The sequence below is a fragment of the Haemaphysalis longicornis genome, unplaced genomic scaffold (genome assembly GCF_048455015.1).
Source record: "Haemaphysalis longicornis isolate Haplotype H1 unplaced genomic scaffold, Haemaphysalis longicornis Haplotype H1 scaffold_14, whole genome shotgun sequence".
Lineage (NCBI taxonomy): Eukaryota > Metazoa > Arthropoda > Arachnida > Ixodida > Ixodidae > Haemaphysalis > Haemaphysalis longicornis.
Window position 1 is genome coordinate 40594664 of NW_027526245.1, and position 17730 is coordinate 40612393.

Consider the following 17730-nt stretch of genomic DNA (forward strand, 5'->3'; position numbering starts at 1 on the left):
GCCTCGTTAATCCTTCGATGCCAGACGAGGACAAAGTAGGTCACCTGCTTAAATTCGCTGAGGATGTTTATAACTACCTCATAACTAAGGAAAACCTGGCGTCAGCTCTGGATGTAATTCGCCATTGCCGCGCGTTCGAAACCCTGAAAATGCGACGTATCACCCCCAAGTTTGGACGCCTGGCAAACGTGACTACTGTTGCCAGCGTGGACGTCGGCTCGTCCCCTTCCGAGGACATAGCTTCGGTGGTGCGTCGCATCATTAGAGAAGAACTCGCACAGCAAGGTTTGTGTCGTGACAAAAGCTTCACCAGTGCGCTCTTCCTGACCCAGTATTTCGCCAATGCACAGTGCAAGCCGTCCAGAGTCACTCTCAGGTGCCTTGGGTTCGAGCAGGGAATAGGAATGAGCGTACCGCTTACAATGAAGACCATACCAGGCGTACAGATTTCAGTCCTCCACCTCGGGAGTTTGGAAATTACTTCGAGGAGCCAATCCGTTACGCACCTGTCGGCTACTCCCGACCACGCCGTTCCTTATAGGTCAACCGGTCGCATTCCGTGAACAGCGCACCTGCTTCAACTGTGGTATCCGCGGCCACATTTCCCGCTTTTGCCGTCGGCCTCCCCAGCATTACGAACCGCCACCTCGACGGCCATACACAGATACACCATACACAGACGCAAAAATAGGTTCCTGCATGCATAAGCCTAACAAAATTGTCAGAACGGTCAGTGAAGTTTTATGGGGAAAAATTTTACACAACTGCTTCAAATCCATTGCTGTCCGCTTTATCCGAACGAGCACCCTAAACCTGTCTTATTGTTGGACCTTTCGTCTCGATAGATCTTTCATCTCGATGGACATTCAGGCTCGATTGGACCTTCCGTCGCGGTGGATCTTTCGTCTCGGTGGACGTTCAGGCTCGACTGGACCCTCCGCCTCGGTTGATCTTTCATCTGGGTATACACATTCAGGCTCGATTGGACGTCTCGGTGGATCTTTTGTCTCGCTGATCAATTCACCGATTGGACCTTCCGTGTCGGTGGATCTTTCGTCTCGTTGGACATTCGGGCTACAAGCGCCTGTCCGTATGCTAATGTAATGTTATTTATTCTATTTGGCTGATAAAGTGAAACTGAAAGTGAACTGAAACATCATTACACATATTATTAAATTTTATTAAACGTTACGTTATTAGAGTGAACTTGAGCTTAAGAAATTACGACGTCACCTGGGCACTCTTTACCACGCAGTGAAAGCTGAAGAACGAGCGTTCAATTGCCTGATTAATATGCCGGTATTGTGAACGGAACTATAGTGCTCTGGATCGTCGGCTGCATCGGAATGAGTGCTGGAGTGTGCTCGAAATTTTCAGTTTCCTTGTCTCGTCAGACTACCAAGGGTGTCACTGTGGTCCTGTGGCTCTAAACAACTCCATCGTTATTAGAAACAAGAGTTCACCCTTGTTTTTCAATAACGGTATGCTTAAATTTATCTTTAATCACTATTTTTAGAGTATTTCAATCGTCTTAATTAATCCCCATATGACTTTTTGCTGTCTTCTCGTCCGGCCCGACACATACCCAGTTCGGCGATTGGCCTCGTCAGGGATTTGCCACAGACACTCGTCGTCCTGTTGTTGAATGACCATTTGAGCAACAATATTGACAGCATGGGCTTGGAGTCCCAGTATGTCGCGAGTTCCTCGAATCAACTATGTGATGGCGCGTTGCCTTGCTGCGGATCACCGTGGGATACTTTTTTTATTTGCGATATAATGCCTGTTGGCATAAAAATAACATGTTTACAAGTATAGATGGGCACCCATCTCTCGAAGGAAGTCAAGAAGGGAGCGGTGGTGGGGCCCCCAGAGACACCGCTGGAGGTCGGGGGGTCTTCCATGGGATAAAGGCCTGTGCCTTTCAAGTGTCGCTTTCTGGCTGAGTCCAGTGAGGGGCACGCCCATATTAGATAGTCCGCATCAGCTTGTTCGGCAGGAGCTGTGCAGAAGGGGCAGGTGTCATCGAACGGGGCATGGTAGCGTGGATGCCACGCCCGGGTCACAGCATGTGAGAGCGCCACTCCGACGTGAAGTCTGCGCAGCAAAACCTCTTCCCTGCGAGCAAGTCTACCGGGGAGGTCCTTTCCACACGGTGGGATGGCCGGGGGCACGTGTGGCGCGACGCAGCTCGTCCTTCCGTTAAACTTTTCTATCGGACCGTGTGTTAACATTGGCAGCGGCCGAGGAATATACGTACACGGTGACAAGCCCTATCCGCTGCAAAGTGAGCGATGAAAAGGCCAATTTACATTCTGAGTAAACTGCTAGCTGTCCCGGGTGTTGGCAAAAAAGCCAGTAATTTGCAAGTTATACCGGAATAGACCTTCCATGGCAGTAACGCGATGGGCGATGGCGTTGTCTTCACCGCTAGCAATGGTCGCTGGTCTAGGCAACCACACGGGCTGAGGGTTTTTAACTGCGTACACATTAAGTAACGGCACACGCAGAAGTCTCCCGCGGAACATTGAAGTTTGCTGGGAATAAAAATGCAGCATTGCGACAGGTATCCTTTTTTTTTTCTTCCAGCAAAATTATGCCCTGTACCGCAGAGACGAACAAGCCCGCCAGAGGGCTAGCCCTTATTCCGAAGGCCTACTTCTTCTTCGTCTTTTCTCCCAGAGAGATGAGAACGAAATAAGTGGCACTAAAGTGGCTGTCTGGGCGTGTTTGTCAGACGTTATCAGAAAGGAAAGCCAGCGCAGCTTGAACAGGGACAAAAGGAAGACTCGACTCACACGAGCGCAGAAAACACGGCAGTCTTCCTGTTGTCCGTCTGCGCTACCTTTCCTCATTGAAGATGAAGAAGTGGCGCTCGCGAGCAATAGCCGCACGTTCGTGGCCGACGGCCATTTTGTTTTCGTAAGAGCAATTCGTGTGGGACCACCGCCACCACCGGTCACCATGGCCAGCAGGACGGCAGCCTCCGAGGCCCGCCTTCGAGACCCGCAGCCCACCGCCGTGGTGAGAGGCCGACGCTCGGAGTCCGAGGCCGCCCGCCTGTGCCGGCGTGCCACCCAGGCCGCGCTGGGAGCGGCCGTCGTGGCGCTGGCCATGATCAACGGAGCCCTGCTCACCTCCTACTTCGCCGGTTCCGCCACTGGGGCCGAGGCAGCCCTGCGCCTCTTCAGGTACGGAGCCCCGTTGCAAATGCTGCTCTCCTACAGGCAGAAGTGCACGTCGAAATGGAGCACACTTATGGCCGAGGAGCTACGCTGCGCAAAAAAAAAAAAAAAAAAAAATGTATTTCGCGCGTTCGGTTTTCTGACTATGGTAGTTCGCGTCGCAGCTGACAGATGGCGCCACCAGTCCACGGCGCGCGCGCCGCTCGTGGGACCTTGTTCTCGGCGGTTGCACTCGGTCTTGCAAGAGGTAGCGTCAAACATCCCCCTCGCGAGGGGCACGATCAAATGCAGAGCATTTCCGGGGGCGCACGGCGTTAAGTAGTTTGCGTTACGTTAATGTTGTTGCACTTGTGGCAACTGATGACGAGAGAGCGCTCGTCAGCATGCAAGGACTGAGGCTTGGGCATATTGGTTCATGACTATAAAAGGAGGGGAACAGCGCAAATTTTGACAGACACAAGAAGGAGACGACACGCACAGCGCTGTGTTGGTTCATGACTAAAATGAGGGGAACAACGCAAATTTTGACAGACACAAGAAGGAGACGACACGCACAGCGCTTCCCCTCCTTTTAGTCATGAACCAACATGCCCAAGCCTCAGCGCTGTGCGTGTCGTCTCCTTCTTCTTGTGTCTGTCAAAATTTGCGCTGTTCCCCTCCTTTTTGCTCGTCAGCAGTAATTTGAATGAGTCAAGGATATAAGGCGCGTTCGTAGCCTCTCATTCTGTGTCGGCTTTGTGGCGCAGTGGGTAGAGCACCATGTACATTGCGTTCCGCCCGCAGGGTCGAGGGATCAAAACCAGGCGCCGGATAGTATTTTTTTATATAGTGTAGGGGGAGGGGTGCAAACTACGACTACGGACGTCAACGCGGGTGATATCGTGAGTTACTGAAATGCTCTGCATTTAAAAAGCAAAAACGCGCAGTGCCTCGAGTGCAGTCCGACGGAGCTCCATCCCAGCGCTGCAGCCATAGATACAGTGCCGCCCGACGACATTGGCATTCTTGAAACTAGGCTGGCGGAGGGCTGAACCTTCCTGACGCCTTTGGCGGTGGTTAGAGCCCAGCTCTCGCCTCCTTCAGTTAAAAATATTCAATTATACTTTTCATCGCTTTGGGTGTTTTTAGTGTTTTAAACAGTTGCTTTCTGTTCGTTAGGTTATGTTGAGTTTCAACAGACACGTCTTAACAGACCCGTTATTTGTTTTTGCGAAACGCTGGTGGACGTCGCTTTAGTGGAGTACGTATAATACCGCACCAATAAAGAAAGCTGGGCGAGTTGGTAAGGGTGCATGGTGAAAGGAAGCGCAAAAAAAAAAACGACAAACTGGGAGGAACAAAATACAACATGACAGGGCGCTGTCCTGCTCCATTTGTTCCTCCCGATTTGTCGTTTTTTTGTCCGTTCTGTTGTGTTTGTTCCTCTTGATTTGCGGTTGTTTTTTTTCCTCGCTTCGTTTCATCATGCACGCACAGTACCTTCGGACGGCACAGTAGACACATCCAAAATTATTTACTAGGCAATAAAGTATTGTGCATAGACGTGGACATTGCGGAGTGATGGGTGTGAGACTGGAGACTGAAGCGTCCCGACGATCTGTTCACCTTGTTTTTTTGTTTTTGGTCGTCTAATTCACACTGCAAGGCAGTTCTTACAAATATTTTTGTAAAGTGAAGCTTTCTTTGTTTAACTTATGACGGTGTCGTAACCAAAAGGCGCCGCAGGAAAGCCACCTTTACAGATTGGAAGTTCGCATGGTGATGGTGATGTCACAAGATGAAGGCGCTTTTCGTGGTTGGAACCGAACCTGCAAAAGCCGACGTCTGTCCGAATGCGACATTCCGACAAGGTCGAGGATGGGTGGGTGGAGGGGGGAGGGAGTTTAGCTCTCCTGGGCGATTCGCTCGCGGTCGTCTGAGTTTGGACTTTGACTAGCAGGCAGTTTGAACTTGGATCGTTGAAACTTTGACTATGATTGCAACGGCTTCGATTCTGGCACTTCGCCATTTGATTTTCGCATGCAAGTAAGATTTGCGTGTCAACCATCGTTGTCGTTAGGAGGAGGGGATGGGATTTTTGTAGAATTTTGTAGAATTTTTAGAATTTCACAACCCTTTCAGCGAATACACCACTCCTCTTACATACACGGAAATATTTTAAGTATGCCACCATTGTCAATATAATTTAATGAATCCCATTATTATGAATGCATATTTCTTATCGCACAGTCGGAATACCTAAGGCGAGTACCTAACAATAAACGCAATCTGCACCTTCACTATAAAGGTTTAAAACGTTGATTTCAGCTCCTCGTTTTCCGGTATTTTTCCTGACGACCACGCATGCGCGAGATAACACTCCTTCAGGTTTACTTTCCCACAGAGCATCGGATACGCGCTGTGGTTTTCTGGCCAACGCTGTGATGTTAGGCACAATGTTACGGTTTATGAAATTATGTGGTTTCACTCTCCGAAGCTGGTTATAAGAGGACTCCAGATCAATGAAATCGAGGCTTCGACGGACGCCCGTCTGGTCGGGAATGACATTAAAATACATAATAAAGACGACGCCGACCACAGGAGAAAATAAAACAATGACGTTTCGGCACCGCTCCCGATCGGGGTGCCGAAACGTCATTGTTTTATTTTCTCCCGTGGTCGGCGTCTGCTTCGTAATTTAACTCCAGGTAAATTTTGACTTCACATGCGCCGACATCTCGACAAAGGAGCGTTTTCGCTTTTCGTCTCCACCTGAAAAGCGGCCGCTGGTGCCAGGAATGAAACTCACATCTCCGGGTTCAGCAGCACAACGCCTTAGCCACAGAGCCACCGCGGCAGGTAAAACGTTACGGTCTGCGGTCTGACGACAGTACGGGTGCCCGCTACTGAGCGTGTAATAAGTGTGACGCCGCTTCGCAAGTCGAGGGACGTTAGACATAACATTACGCTTTGAGATCCAACGACGTTAACAGTTGTGTCTTGAAGGGCGGCGTAGTATTCGAATACACGAGAAAAGGAAGTAGGCTGGACGACGCTAAAACCACAACTAATTTTATTGAAAGCGTAATACATTCACAAATACTGAGACGAAACCCACGTGCCCACAGAATAAAATAATTTTACGTTTTCAATAAAATTAGTTGAGTTCAGTGGAGTGCTGTCTTTCTTTTCTCCTGTATTCGACTATACGCAACCTCTGAAGATATTAAGCCTTTATCAACTAACCCAAACGTCCAATATTCTGAAATTAACACGTACCCGCGCCTTCATGTGCGGGAGTTTTGACGATAGGGCGACATGTTGAAGAACTTCCAGGTTTGTTTTAGTCCTCGTAGAACTAGACGAGAGACAACATAAACCATCGCTAATGGAATAGGCCTCAACTATTACTGAATTCTGGCGGTCAACCACATCCGTTGTAATCGTACGTTTTATAGGAATTTTGCAATTGCATGCTGCATTGGGGGTCGTGTGGTCCTAATTTCTCGACACGGGAGCTTTGCGGGGTAGGAAAACATCGCTTTTGTCCTGCTTCAAGAGGGTGTAAACATATACAAAAAAAGCCTATAGCCTCTGCTCCCGTCCCTGTAAAGACTCTGGACACATAAATTCTTTCTTTCTTTCTTTAAAAAAACATCCCCCTCGCGAGGGGCACGATCAAATGCAGAGCATTTCCGGGGGCGCACGACGTTAAGTAGTTTGCGTTACGTTAATGTTGTTGCACTTGTGGAAACTGCTGACGAGAGAGCGCTCGTCAGCAGTAATTTGAATGAGCCAAGGATATAAGGCGCGTTCGTAGCCTCCCATTCTGTGTCGGCTTTGTGGCGCAGTGGGTAGAGCACCATGTACATTGCGTTCCGCCCGCAGGGTCGAGGGATCGAAACCAGGCGCCGGATAGTATTTTTTTTTATATAGTGTAGGGGGAGGGGTGCGGACTACGACTACGGACGTCAACGCGGGTGACATCGTGAGTTACTGAAATGCTCTGCATTTAAAAACGGTTGCAAATGCCATGAAACGGGACTAGATATGTGTACACCTGCCTTGTTAGCAGGCAAAAACGCAGCGGGTGAATGAACCCACCAAACGTAGGGTGTAGAGCGGTCTCACCACTGACAGGGCGCTGAGGAGACGAGTCGTACATCAAAGCTGGAAATTAACCCAGCGGAATCTCGAAACCGCACATTTCCGTGCCCAAAGCCATTCACAAGTCACGCGGAGCACCGATGCAGCCAGCCCTTAGAGCAAACACAAGACGCTGAGGGTAGTGCAGGTTGACGCAGTGCTCACGCAAGGGTCCCTGCGGCCGCCGATATATCTGCAAGCAGTGCCGAGGCTTTGTCCCTCTATGGAAGGGCACGGGAAACAGAAACACTGCGATGCACAGTGTTGCGCAATCGTCTACTGACGTGCAAGAATGTAGCAGCTCTGCAACGCTTCCGATAAACGCTTCCACTCTTTGCTTCGCGTGTGGAAGCCCCGCGGAAGCTGTAGTTATCGCCAGCACGGAAAAACAGTGCATGATTTGCTCGTCGCAGCAGATGCACATTCCGTTTCTGCTTTGTAGTCGGGACTTTTTTTTTTTTTAAGTGGCAACAGAATGCATTCATTGCAGCAATTGAAGGAAAGCCGGCCAATAGCCGCTACAGTGCTGCAATGACGTAATTCCGGCTGTCGAAAAGCTTCAAGACCGGGAAAGGGAGAAAAATATTTTGAGCAAGTTTCTAAGTTATCTGATGGGCAGAGAATCGTAATCATTGCGACTATGTGCTTATCGCAAGTACGTCAGCTAGAGGCTTTAGCTGAGGTACTTTGCGACAAGTCATTCTAAGTAGATGTGTCAGTTGGCTACGTTCTGCAAGCATTTAGGATTTTGAATAAGTTAAAAACAGTGTTGCAGGGTCCCTTTAAGGCCAAAGCCTTTTAAGGCCAAAGCCTTAAACGCGCCATTCAGCAAAAAATCCGCAGTCCGGCGTTCGTAACAAAAAAAGTCTCCTACTGAAGCGTTCCATACCACGTGGCGTTCCATACCGCATGTATGCACGTAAGCAGATCAAGTAGGGATGCATAACTGCGAGTACTGCACTTTCGCTGACATTGGCATTAGCGAGTTACACGGCTGCAGGAGCAAGAAGCTTCGCAACTTAGGAAGCAGATCGAAGCAATTCGGAAGCGTCAAGGCGGATCGCAAAACACAATGTCCCACCACGGCATGCAAGATAGCAAGGCCCTTGGACAATGCGAGGCGTAATCTGTGGGCGCCTCAGGCTTTCAACTGGATGTCCATGATTTCGCATTCCCAGCCCAGAAGAAGAGCTTAGGCATCTTCAAACTGTAATTCTTAACTAGGGGTGCGCGAATATCAAATTTTTCAAATACGAATGGAATACGAATATCTCGCTTCGAATATCGAATCGAATATCGAATAATTAAGGGGGGGATGTGGCTTTCGAAATCAACCCTTTGATTTCTTTGTGAATTTTTATGTAATTTAGCACAGCAACTGGAACTGCTTTTGTGATAACACCATAAAAATTTCAGTAATATTTTCAAAACTTCTTATATCTAAAATTTTCTTTCTTTCCACCTTGTACCAAGCTTGAGCGGCCTATAAAACACGATAGAATACTTGTTCAAAGTACTTTGCATTTCCAAATGAATGGACGAGGTCGTGACAGTCTTAGATTTTTTATTAGAACACAGTTTCTTTAGTTTTCAGTTTTTTAGAGGTGAATGTACAACAGGCATTTAGACAATGAATTACCATTTCAATAACACATTCACAAAAAGTAAAACTGAAAAAACCAAGAATGTCACAGCCAGAACTGTTCATCAAGGAATGTAACGCAAAAAACGGAATAAAAAATAGACCTATGTTTCACGAAGAAATCATGAAAACAAGAGACGTAGGTGGCAAAAAAAAACTGTCTTGAGAAAACGGATTCCGAAGTTAAAAAACACATTTCGTTCACTAAAAGTCGCTATAGTTGTAGCCTTTCATGTTTTTAACATGGGGCTTCTGGAATGCATTGCATTGAAATTGGAGTGCCTTTTGCAGCCTTTTTCTTTCCATAAAACATCAATGTCAGCTTCTCTGTGTAGAGTACACAGCCTAGTTTGCGGACCAAGGGGGGGGGGGGGGGGAGATGGCTTTCAATGCAAAGTGGGTTAGCTGGTTGCTTGTATTGCACTGCAAAACGTCCCTCTGCAGTGATCATGGCAACAAATTAAAAGAGTCTTAACACGACTTTCAGGGCATGTCTGACAACGGACCGTTTCTACCGTTCGGACGAATGGAGAAGGCTTGCTTTCACTTGCAGCAACATCAACGCAAAACAAGGCATTGATATTTGTACTGATACTACTTTACAGCGTGTAGCCCGTTTTTGTGAAGTACCGCCGCAGTCATACGATCGAATCAGCAGTGACATCATTATGAGGTGATGAACATTTACGCCTCCACAACACCGCAGTTCTACCCTCACTGCGTGTAAACCTTATTTTTATTCGAAATATGCACAGGAAGTATCTTCGGATGAAAATTTCAGATTTTGAAGCTGGTTGTCTTTTAGTAGCGCTTTTTTGTTCAAAATTGCCTTGCCTTAATCAGCTGTTTTTGAAATAATAGTGAGATAGTCTTATTTTATGGCTGCACTCTCTCATACTACATTTGTGTTCGCGTCAATTTTCACCTTTTTTTTTGAACCTAAAGAAAGTCATGCAATTTCCAGCACTGTGATTACAAAACAATGCGGAAATTAGGACAAGATGAATGCTAAGTAAACGGACAAGTATGAAGCTGTGCATCGGTTCCCGGTTTTCTGCGCTGTCTCTTGCGCAGGGTACCTAGCCGAATTTTAGGTTCCCAAGTATCAAATTTCTGCACTGCAGAAGTTTTCTCTGACGCTTTCGCTATTGATAACGCAGGTGGAATTGGGGCAGCCCTGGCGTAACGACACCACATGAACCGGACCAGTTTGCGGACAGCGATTCGGGACACTTGGACCCGGACAACGAGCTGGTCGAGGCATTCGAAGGAGGGCTCCAGCGGAGCACTGCAGGACAGTTGGGCACAGCGGAGGAAGGAGAAAGACACGACAGAAAAGATGAACGTGGAACGAGAAGCACTTCTTCCGAGCAGCTTCCAAAAGTCACATCGAATTTGCCGTTAAGGAGCCCGAGGAAACAAATCTCGAGACGCAAATCTCTGCAGTCTTTCCAGGATGTCCGACGCATCCGCTTGGAAGAGAGCAGCGCGCGATGTTCGCAGCCGGAGTGCCTCTGGTACCGGCACCACATGAACACCAAGCTGGACAGGAGTGTGGATCCTTGCGACGACTTCTACGGCCACGTGTGCGGACCCCGCTGGTTCAAGCCCAACGCCAAGCCCACGTTCGAAGCAGAAAGCATCGAGAAGCTCATGAGCTGCCTCGACCTGAACGTGCGTGTCCAGAAGCGCAGCCCTTTGCGCTGGGTCCGCAACGCTGTGTTCCTCTACCAGTCCTGCCTCAAGTCTAATGGCTCCAGGGCGGTGAGAGACAAGCTCTTCGCGAGGCTGCACCGCAGGAATTCTTCTACTACGCCACCTCAAACGGAAGCCCCCGTGGTCATTTTCCACCTCGGGCTGCAGGAGATGATGCCGCAGCTGCAGAGCGAGTACCTCGAACACGTGAACGTGCACCCCCTGGCGAGGGTCTACCTCGCTCCGTCGGGAGGGAACGGCAAAGGTGCAGCCAGACGGTACGTTCCGCACGTACGCTGCCCCGAACTGCTCCTCAAGCGATTCTTCCTACTGTACCCAGAACAATCCGAAAGGGACTACAAGAGCCTCATTGAGAAGTCTTTGAAGGGCGTTCTCAACCTGTCGGAGGTCGCCGGGAAGATTGTTTACATAGAGAAGCGGCTTATGAATATCATTTCTGGAGCTGCTAATGCGCGGTTAGTCACGGCGGAGGGAATGCGAAGCTTGGGGAACGCCACGATGAAGTGGTTGTCGCACCTGTTCCCCAGCTCGTACGGGCGTCGATCGAACCTTAGAATCGTGGACCAGGACTACGTTTCCCGCATCGTCGACATTTTGAAGCAGGTGTGCACTCCTGCCGACCTGGCAGACTATTTCCAGTTCCGGGCGCTGGTGGAGTACTCGTCCTTTCTAAACATCACGCCGCTGATTCCGCTCAGCTACGACACCCACGTGAGCGCCGTTCCCTTGCGGGTGCAGGGCTGTCTCCACCTGGTGGAGAACTTCTACAAGCACGGCATGCGCATAATGGGCACTGAGGCACTCGGCGGCGACATTAGGGCCTGGCGAATACCTCTGCGGCAAGAGGTCGAGGCGCTCTTCACCGACGTTCGGCGAACTCTTCAGCGCTACGCCCGTTCCTGGTTCAGCAGCAGTTCGGTGGACATTGCGGTGCGAAAGCTGCGCTCCATGAAGCTCGCCTACCTGGGAGCCAGTGTGGTCCACCCGACGTCGTACGCTACGTCCACGCCAGAGTTTACAAGCTTGGACCACTTCGGCGACCTGGTTTGGGACGTAGTGCGGAGAGACTTTAACAAGACGATAAACTACGACTCTCTCTTCAGGGCGTCCATTTTTTCCACGTCGGTAGAATACAACGCGGACACGAACACCCTCTACGTTCCCCACGCCCTGGTGACGATGCCCGCGTTGTTCTCGGAGACACTGCACCCGATCTTCGTTCCAATCCTGGGAGCGAAGATGTTGAAGGCTGTCATGGCGGCCGTCGACATCCGGGGCTCAGATGTGGCGACGGACGACGGCGACTACAGAAACTGGTGGCAGCTGGTCGACCGGCTGAAGTACCAGAACCGGTCGGCGTGCTTCCGCAACCAGCTGGACAGCGAGATCCGGCGCGTTTCAGCACGCGCCAACTTCAGCGCGTTTCTCAACCTCTTCATTGCGGAAAGCGCGGCGATCAGGCCCCTGTTGGACCTTTACAGGCAGCGTGCTTCCCAGCGCTTTCCGCAAGGGTTTGCACCATACGGCGATCGCTTGAATGCGGACCAGGTGTTCTACTACGTGTACGCCATGGGCCAGTGTGAGCATCCGCGCACTGAGGGCGTGCAGATAAGGTTCAGGCACGCCATTCCAGCACGGATCCGCGTCAACAGCGCCCTGGCGAACGACCCGGGCTTCCAGGAAACGTTCACGTGCAAGATTCGCAGTCGGATGGCGCCGCCCAGGAGGTGCTCCTACTGGACGGCCTGAGCACAGGCGACATTGTGCTCGGTCCGAAATAATTGAACGCTTTAGAGATTAGATTAGAGATTGAATACCAGCTAATTAGAGATCAGAACGCTTTAGAGCACAAAGGTGTGCGCGTTTGCTACGCATTCACGAGGAGCCGTACCTTCGGTTATCTTTTTGTTCGTGAAGAAACGAGGCGCCGAGAAGTGTTTTATGATTTTTACAAAAATACACCGAATATACGCTGAAACTTTTTGTGACCTATCGGAAGGCTTGCCCTTTTTAACAAAGACAGAGGGAATAGTGGCTAACGCAGTTGTGCGTATACAAGTAATACGAATCTTGAATGAGCACGTTTTTGTCACTAGCCTTTGCAGCCTTGGAATTTTTATTTCGAGCGGAAATTGTTTCGCTGTTTTCACGTAGTTTTGGACGTCGTAAGCTTAGAAACAATAAAAGCGCTCATAGGGCTATCCTCTATGTTGAAGCGTGGTGGATCATCGCCATCGCTCCACCAAAGGTATCACACTCATCGGTGATTGTATTTGCCTGAGCAGCTCTAGCTCGAGCTGCTTCGTCCTCCTTGCATGGAATGCCACCGTATCACCGGGACGCCGCGGGCCTTGGCATCCCCTCTTATGTTACAATGTCACTCTCCATCGGGGTCTGCGTTTAATGGAACGTCGAGTGGGAAGCAAGTGAAGAGAAAAGCAATGCGTGCGCTCGTGAAGCACGAGACATGATGATGCCTGTCAATTAAGGGAGATTGGCCTCGGTTCACAAAAGATGGTTCGCATCAGCATGCTTATGGCTCTCGATGGCGATGGAGCACTTAGGGTCAGCGTAGAGGGGGATTACCAGCAGGGGTTTTGAATCGCCGTGTGCCAGGAGAGACAAAGGGCATCTGCTCTTCCGTTGCTTAAGATGTGCGGCTGCGGGGTGTCGGTAAGTTTGAACGAGCAGGTGGCAGCGTCAGTGCTAGTGCTTCTAGTGATTATTCTCGGACGTGTAAGCCGGTCTGAACATTTCTATTTTTTGCTGAGAACGACTGCAGAGCAATACCTTCCCTCACCCAGTACGCCTCCATCGCATGTTTCCCACGCAATTCCCGGCCACATGCAAGTTCTGCTTACAACCCGGTACTCTTCCCCACATCATATTAGAGTGCAAGCACAACCCCAACCTCCCCCCTCTTCCATCCCCCCTTCCCACCTCTGAGCTGTGGGAGAACCTGGTGACCAGCAGTGATCTGGACGTCCAGACACGTTTGGCCTCTAGAGCGAAGGCTGCCGGCTCATCGCATGGCTTCCTGGAATAAGGAACCACTCCCACTTCACCGGCTCAATAAAATGTTTCTCACTCACTCACTCACTTGCTGAGAAAGAGAGGGAGAGAGAGATAGAGGTGATTTTTGTTAAAGCAGAAATATTAGGCGTCGAGGATAACAAAAAACTCCCACCTCCCCTCGCGAAAACCCCTGTGTAGATGCGACGCATAGGCGGAGCGGCGAAGGGACCGCGTTTAATAGCGCGCGTAACGTTGAGGGGACTGCGTAAGCCGGTCCCAGTCGATGACGACGTTGGCGTACTTGTAAAGCGGTGTGGACTCTAGGTGTTTGAGCCAAGCCTGGATGTTGCTTCGCCGGAGAACGGCACACCGGTTATATGCGCAGCGCGCCCGAAGGAGAGGAAACCGCGGAAGAGAGAGTACTGCACATGCGCCGGCCCCAGCGCGTCTGCCGCGGCTATGAGGCTACGCGCCGCGGCTATGACGCAACACAATCCACTTTAAGCCAATCTAATCCCAGCCAAGCCAATCCAAGTCAAGCCAAGCCAATCCAATCGAATCCAATCCAATGCCCCTCGCGAGAGAGTGTTCGCTATCGGAGAGGAGACGGGGTGAGCGGCGGAGAGCGCAGCTGGCGCGGCGAGGAGAATGGGGGAGGGGCGGGCATTGCCGACGACGACGACGCCGGAGGGACAACGGGAGGTACGTGGCGCTCTTCCCACTGCGCTACAAACCGAGACGGAGCATGTGCTACGAACGCGCGTTATGTCCTTCATTCATTCAAACTACGTCAAGAAGCTACTGATACAACGAAGGCACGCGAAGCTGAACGTCAACGGAAACGACGAACTGAAAAATAATGGGGAATTCAGTCGACCCCATGACTGCTTCACATACCACTCACGATTCCGCTTCTGGAAGATGGTGTAATTTTTTGTCACTCGCCCGACGGCACCACGAAATATTTTGCATAGTCTGCAGTTACCAAGGCCTACCAGGTTCTCTTCTTATGATTACCCTCAATTTAATGTAAAGTTGTCCGGATATGGAATCAGTTTGCGTGAGGTGCTGTCCATCTCCCCCAATTATCTTTTACATTTAGAATAAGTTCGAACGCATATTAATAGGCAGCATATCATGGAATATTCTTTATGGTTTCCATCTGCAGGGTGTTTAAAGTCGTGTAAAGGTTTCAATGTGTTGGTAATTCGAATGCATTTCTGTCCGCTTTTGAAGACCTTCAGGGACACTATCAACTATAAATCCATTTCTTCCACCTATTTTAGTTTGAATGGGAGTTATATACAAACAGCACTGAGACACAAACACTCACAGTTCTCTACGTCACCGTCACTTTTTAAGTGCGAATGCACTTCTTAAGCGAGCCTGAGGCGTCCGCCGCCGTCCGCATAGCAACAGCTGCGGGTGCGCGCGCTCCTCGTCTTCCTTGGCAACGGGGGGAGATGGGCGCGCGCTGCCTTGCCGCTGACATGGCACATACCCACGTGGGGGATTGGCCAGGAATCTCCTCGTCTTCCTTGGCAACGGGGGGAGATGGGCGCGCGCTGCCTGGCCGCTGACATGGCACGTATACCCACGTGGGGGATTGGCCAGGAATCGGGCGTGAGAAGGGCTAATGCACCCGCTTAAAGGAGTACTGACACGAAATTTCAAAGCTGAGATCCGGTCTAGCAATCAAGTACAACGACAACACAAATAGGTGTCTGTGAATAAATGCATCTTTCTTTCTTTGTAGTTGTGTGTGTGTGTGTGTGTGTGTGATCTCTCTTTCGCGAACATTACCGAACCGCGCAAATTCAACTCGTGCATTCGCACTTTCACATTCTTCCCCTCGGGGAAATGCGGGGAATTTTTTTCATGTACAGTGCCGTTGTGTGCTTTGGTTACTGCTCTAGGAGAACATGAGATGATGAATGATGATGAATAAATAAAGGTGCTGATGTTAGGGCGCCCGCCCGGTGGGAGGCTTCCTAAGTCCTGTATGCCTTGGACTATGCTGGCCATCCGTGCCCTCCCCACCAATCGTCGCTGCTGGTGTGGGTCAGAGCTGGTCAGCAGCTCCACCCACTGCTCATAGGTAGGGTTGGGGTTAGGGGTGAGGGAAGAGGATTGCTGGCACTCCCATACAATGTGGTACAGGGCGCCTGATTGGGGGCAGGCTATAGGGCGGGATACATGGCATGTAGCAGGGTGCTATGTGGGTAGGAGTTGGTCTGTAGTCGCCGGAAGGTAGTAGCTTCATCGCGAGAGAGGTTCGGGTGGAAGAATGGGTATTTGCGACGCTCGTTCCTGTAGTGGGCGAGTATTTCGGCGTATGTTTGCAGTGGGGTGGGCTTAACTGTTGCTTCAGATGGGGGTTCGTGGCCCTCGTGGGAAACGGCCCGGTGGGAATGAGCGCAGGCAGCGGCGTGTGCCGCTGCGTTAACCCCGAGGGATTTGTGGCCTGGAGTCCAAATTATTTGGAGTTCTGGGAGTGGTTTCGCTTGTTGTAGAATGTTCAAGGCGGGTTGCGATATACGTCCTTTTAGGTAGTTCCTGCAAGCGGATTGGTAGTCAGTAAGAATGGTTAAAAGTTCTTGGCCTGTTGTGGCAGCAAGGGGAATGGCAACCTCTTCAGCTGTTTCGATGGAGTTGGTGAAAACAGTCACTGCCCTGAGCTCAGATCCTCTAGCATTGACCACGCTGGCGGCTTGTGCAGGTTTGTGGGGGTATGGCGATGCGTCCGTATGTCGGGTGCATGGGAGGTGATGGTATTGGCTATAAATGTTGCGGGATCTTGCTGCTCGGCGTGCTTTATTGGGGGGGGGGGGGGGGGGTTGCATATTTCGTGGGATTGGAGCAACGCGAATGTTTTGTCGTGTAGCTAGGGGGATGCGATTTTTGTGGTCGTGAGAATTGAAAAAAAATTTGGGGCCTTCCCATTCCCACTTTTAAAGCAGATGCGATAGCATTTTCATGCTATCTTGAATCTGTTCGACCTTAAAATTAAGAGGTGCATGGAATAAAGTCAATTAATGCAGATTAGTGGGTAGTCGGCTGGAGTGGAATAATGAGATGAGTGAACGAGCTAATGTGAATTACTGGGACTGGTGTGCTGATTTATTTGGATTAGAGGAATTAGCGGGTCAGTTAAGGTGTATTAGAGTGTCGTACTAGACATGATGTCTTTGGGGCCCTTGGCATTTGGAAATGTTGCAGCGTTCTCCTTCTCGACCAATCAGGAAATATAATTACGCACAAAATGGCCCAAATGTTATGTGATGACGACCTGAATGTTATGAAAGGTCTTCTTTATGCACGTATTGCGCTGCTATGTTGCTTCTAGCGTAAGATTGACATCTCGAACTGAAGTTAACAACTAATTACCTATTGCATATTTTATATTCATCAAATGGTTTGTTTTCAAAACGTGTATATATGTGAGGTAATCCTGTCATCATCAGCCTATCTACGCCCACTGCAGCGCAAAGGCCCCTTATCCCGGTCCTGTGCTAACTGCGACCAATGTATCCCCGCAAACTTTTTGATCCCATCTGTCCATCTAACTTTCCGCCGTCCCCTGCCACGCTTGCCTTCTTTAGGGATTCACGCTGTTACCCATAATGAACAACGGTTATCTTGCCTTCGCATTACATGCCCTGCCCACGTTCATTTTTTCTTCTTAACTTCTACTCATATGTCCTTAACACGCGTTTGTTCCCTGACCCGCTCCACTCTCTTCTTGTCCCTTAATGTTACAGCTATCATCTTCCGTTCCGTTGCTCACTGAGTCGTCCTCAATTCAAGTTGAACTCTCTTAGTGAGCCTCCAAGTTTCTGCCCCGTAGGTGAGTACCAGTAAGATGTAACTGTCATACAGTTTCTTCTTCAGGGACAATGGTAGGCTGCCATTTATTATCCGAAAATGCTTGCCGAATGCACTCCACCCAATTCTTATCCTTATAATTATCTCTGCCTCATGGTTGGGATCCGGGGTCACAACTTGGCCTAAGTATATATTTTCGCTTACCACTTCCACTGCCTCGCC

General features: G+C 49.9%; 1 protein-coding gene across 1 annotated transcript; it reads left to right on the forward strand.

Annotated features, from left to right (window-relative positions):
- Positions 1 to 2731: 2731 nt before the first annotated feature.
- On the forward strand, positions 2732 to 13810 carry LOC144165056 (neprilysin-1-like). Its single transcript, XM_077695208.1, has 2 exons — positions 2732 to 3191; positions 10113 to 13810. Exons 1-2 carry the CDS (start codon positions 2965 to 2967, stop codon positions 12415 to 12417), a joined length of 2532 nt encoding a protein of 843 aa, XP_077551334.1. The 5' UTR covers positions 2732 to 2964; the 3' UTR covers positions 12418 to 13810.
- Positions 13811 to 17730: the final 3920 nt, after the last annotated feature.

What these genes read in the sequence shown, in the direction of transcription:
- LOC144165056 (XM_077695208.1), top strand. Translation starts at nt 2,965, where the DNA reads ATGGCCAGCAGGACGGCAGCCTCCGAGGCCCGCCTTCGAGACCCGCAG. An exon ending in GCAGCCCTGCGCCTCTTCAG is followed by an intron (nt 3,192 to 10,112) that starts GTACGGAGCCCC and finishes TTGATAACGCAG; the next exon opens with GTGGAATTGGGGCAGCCCTG.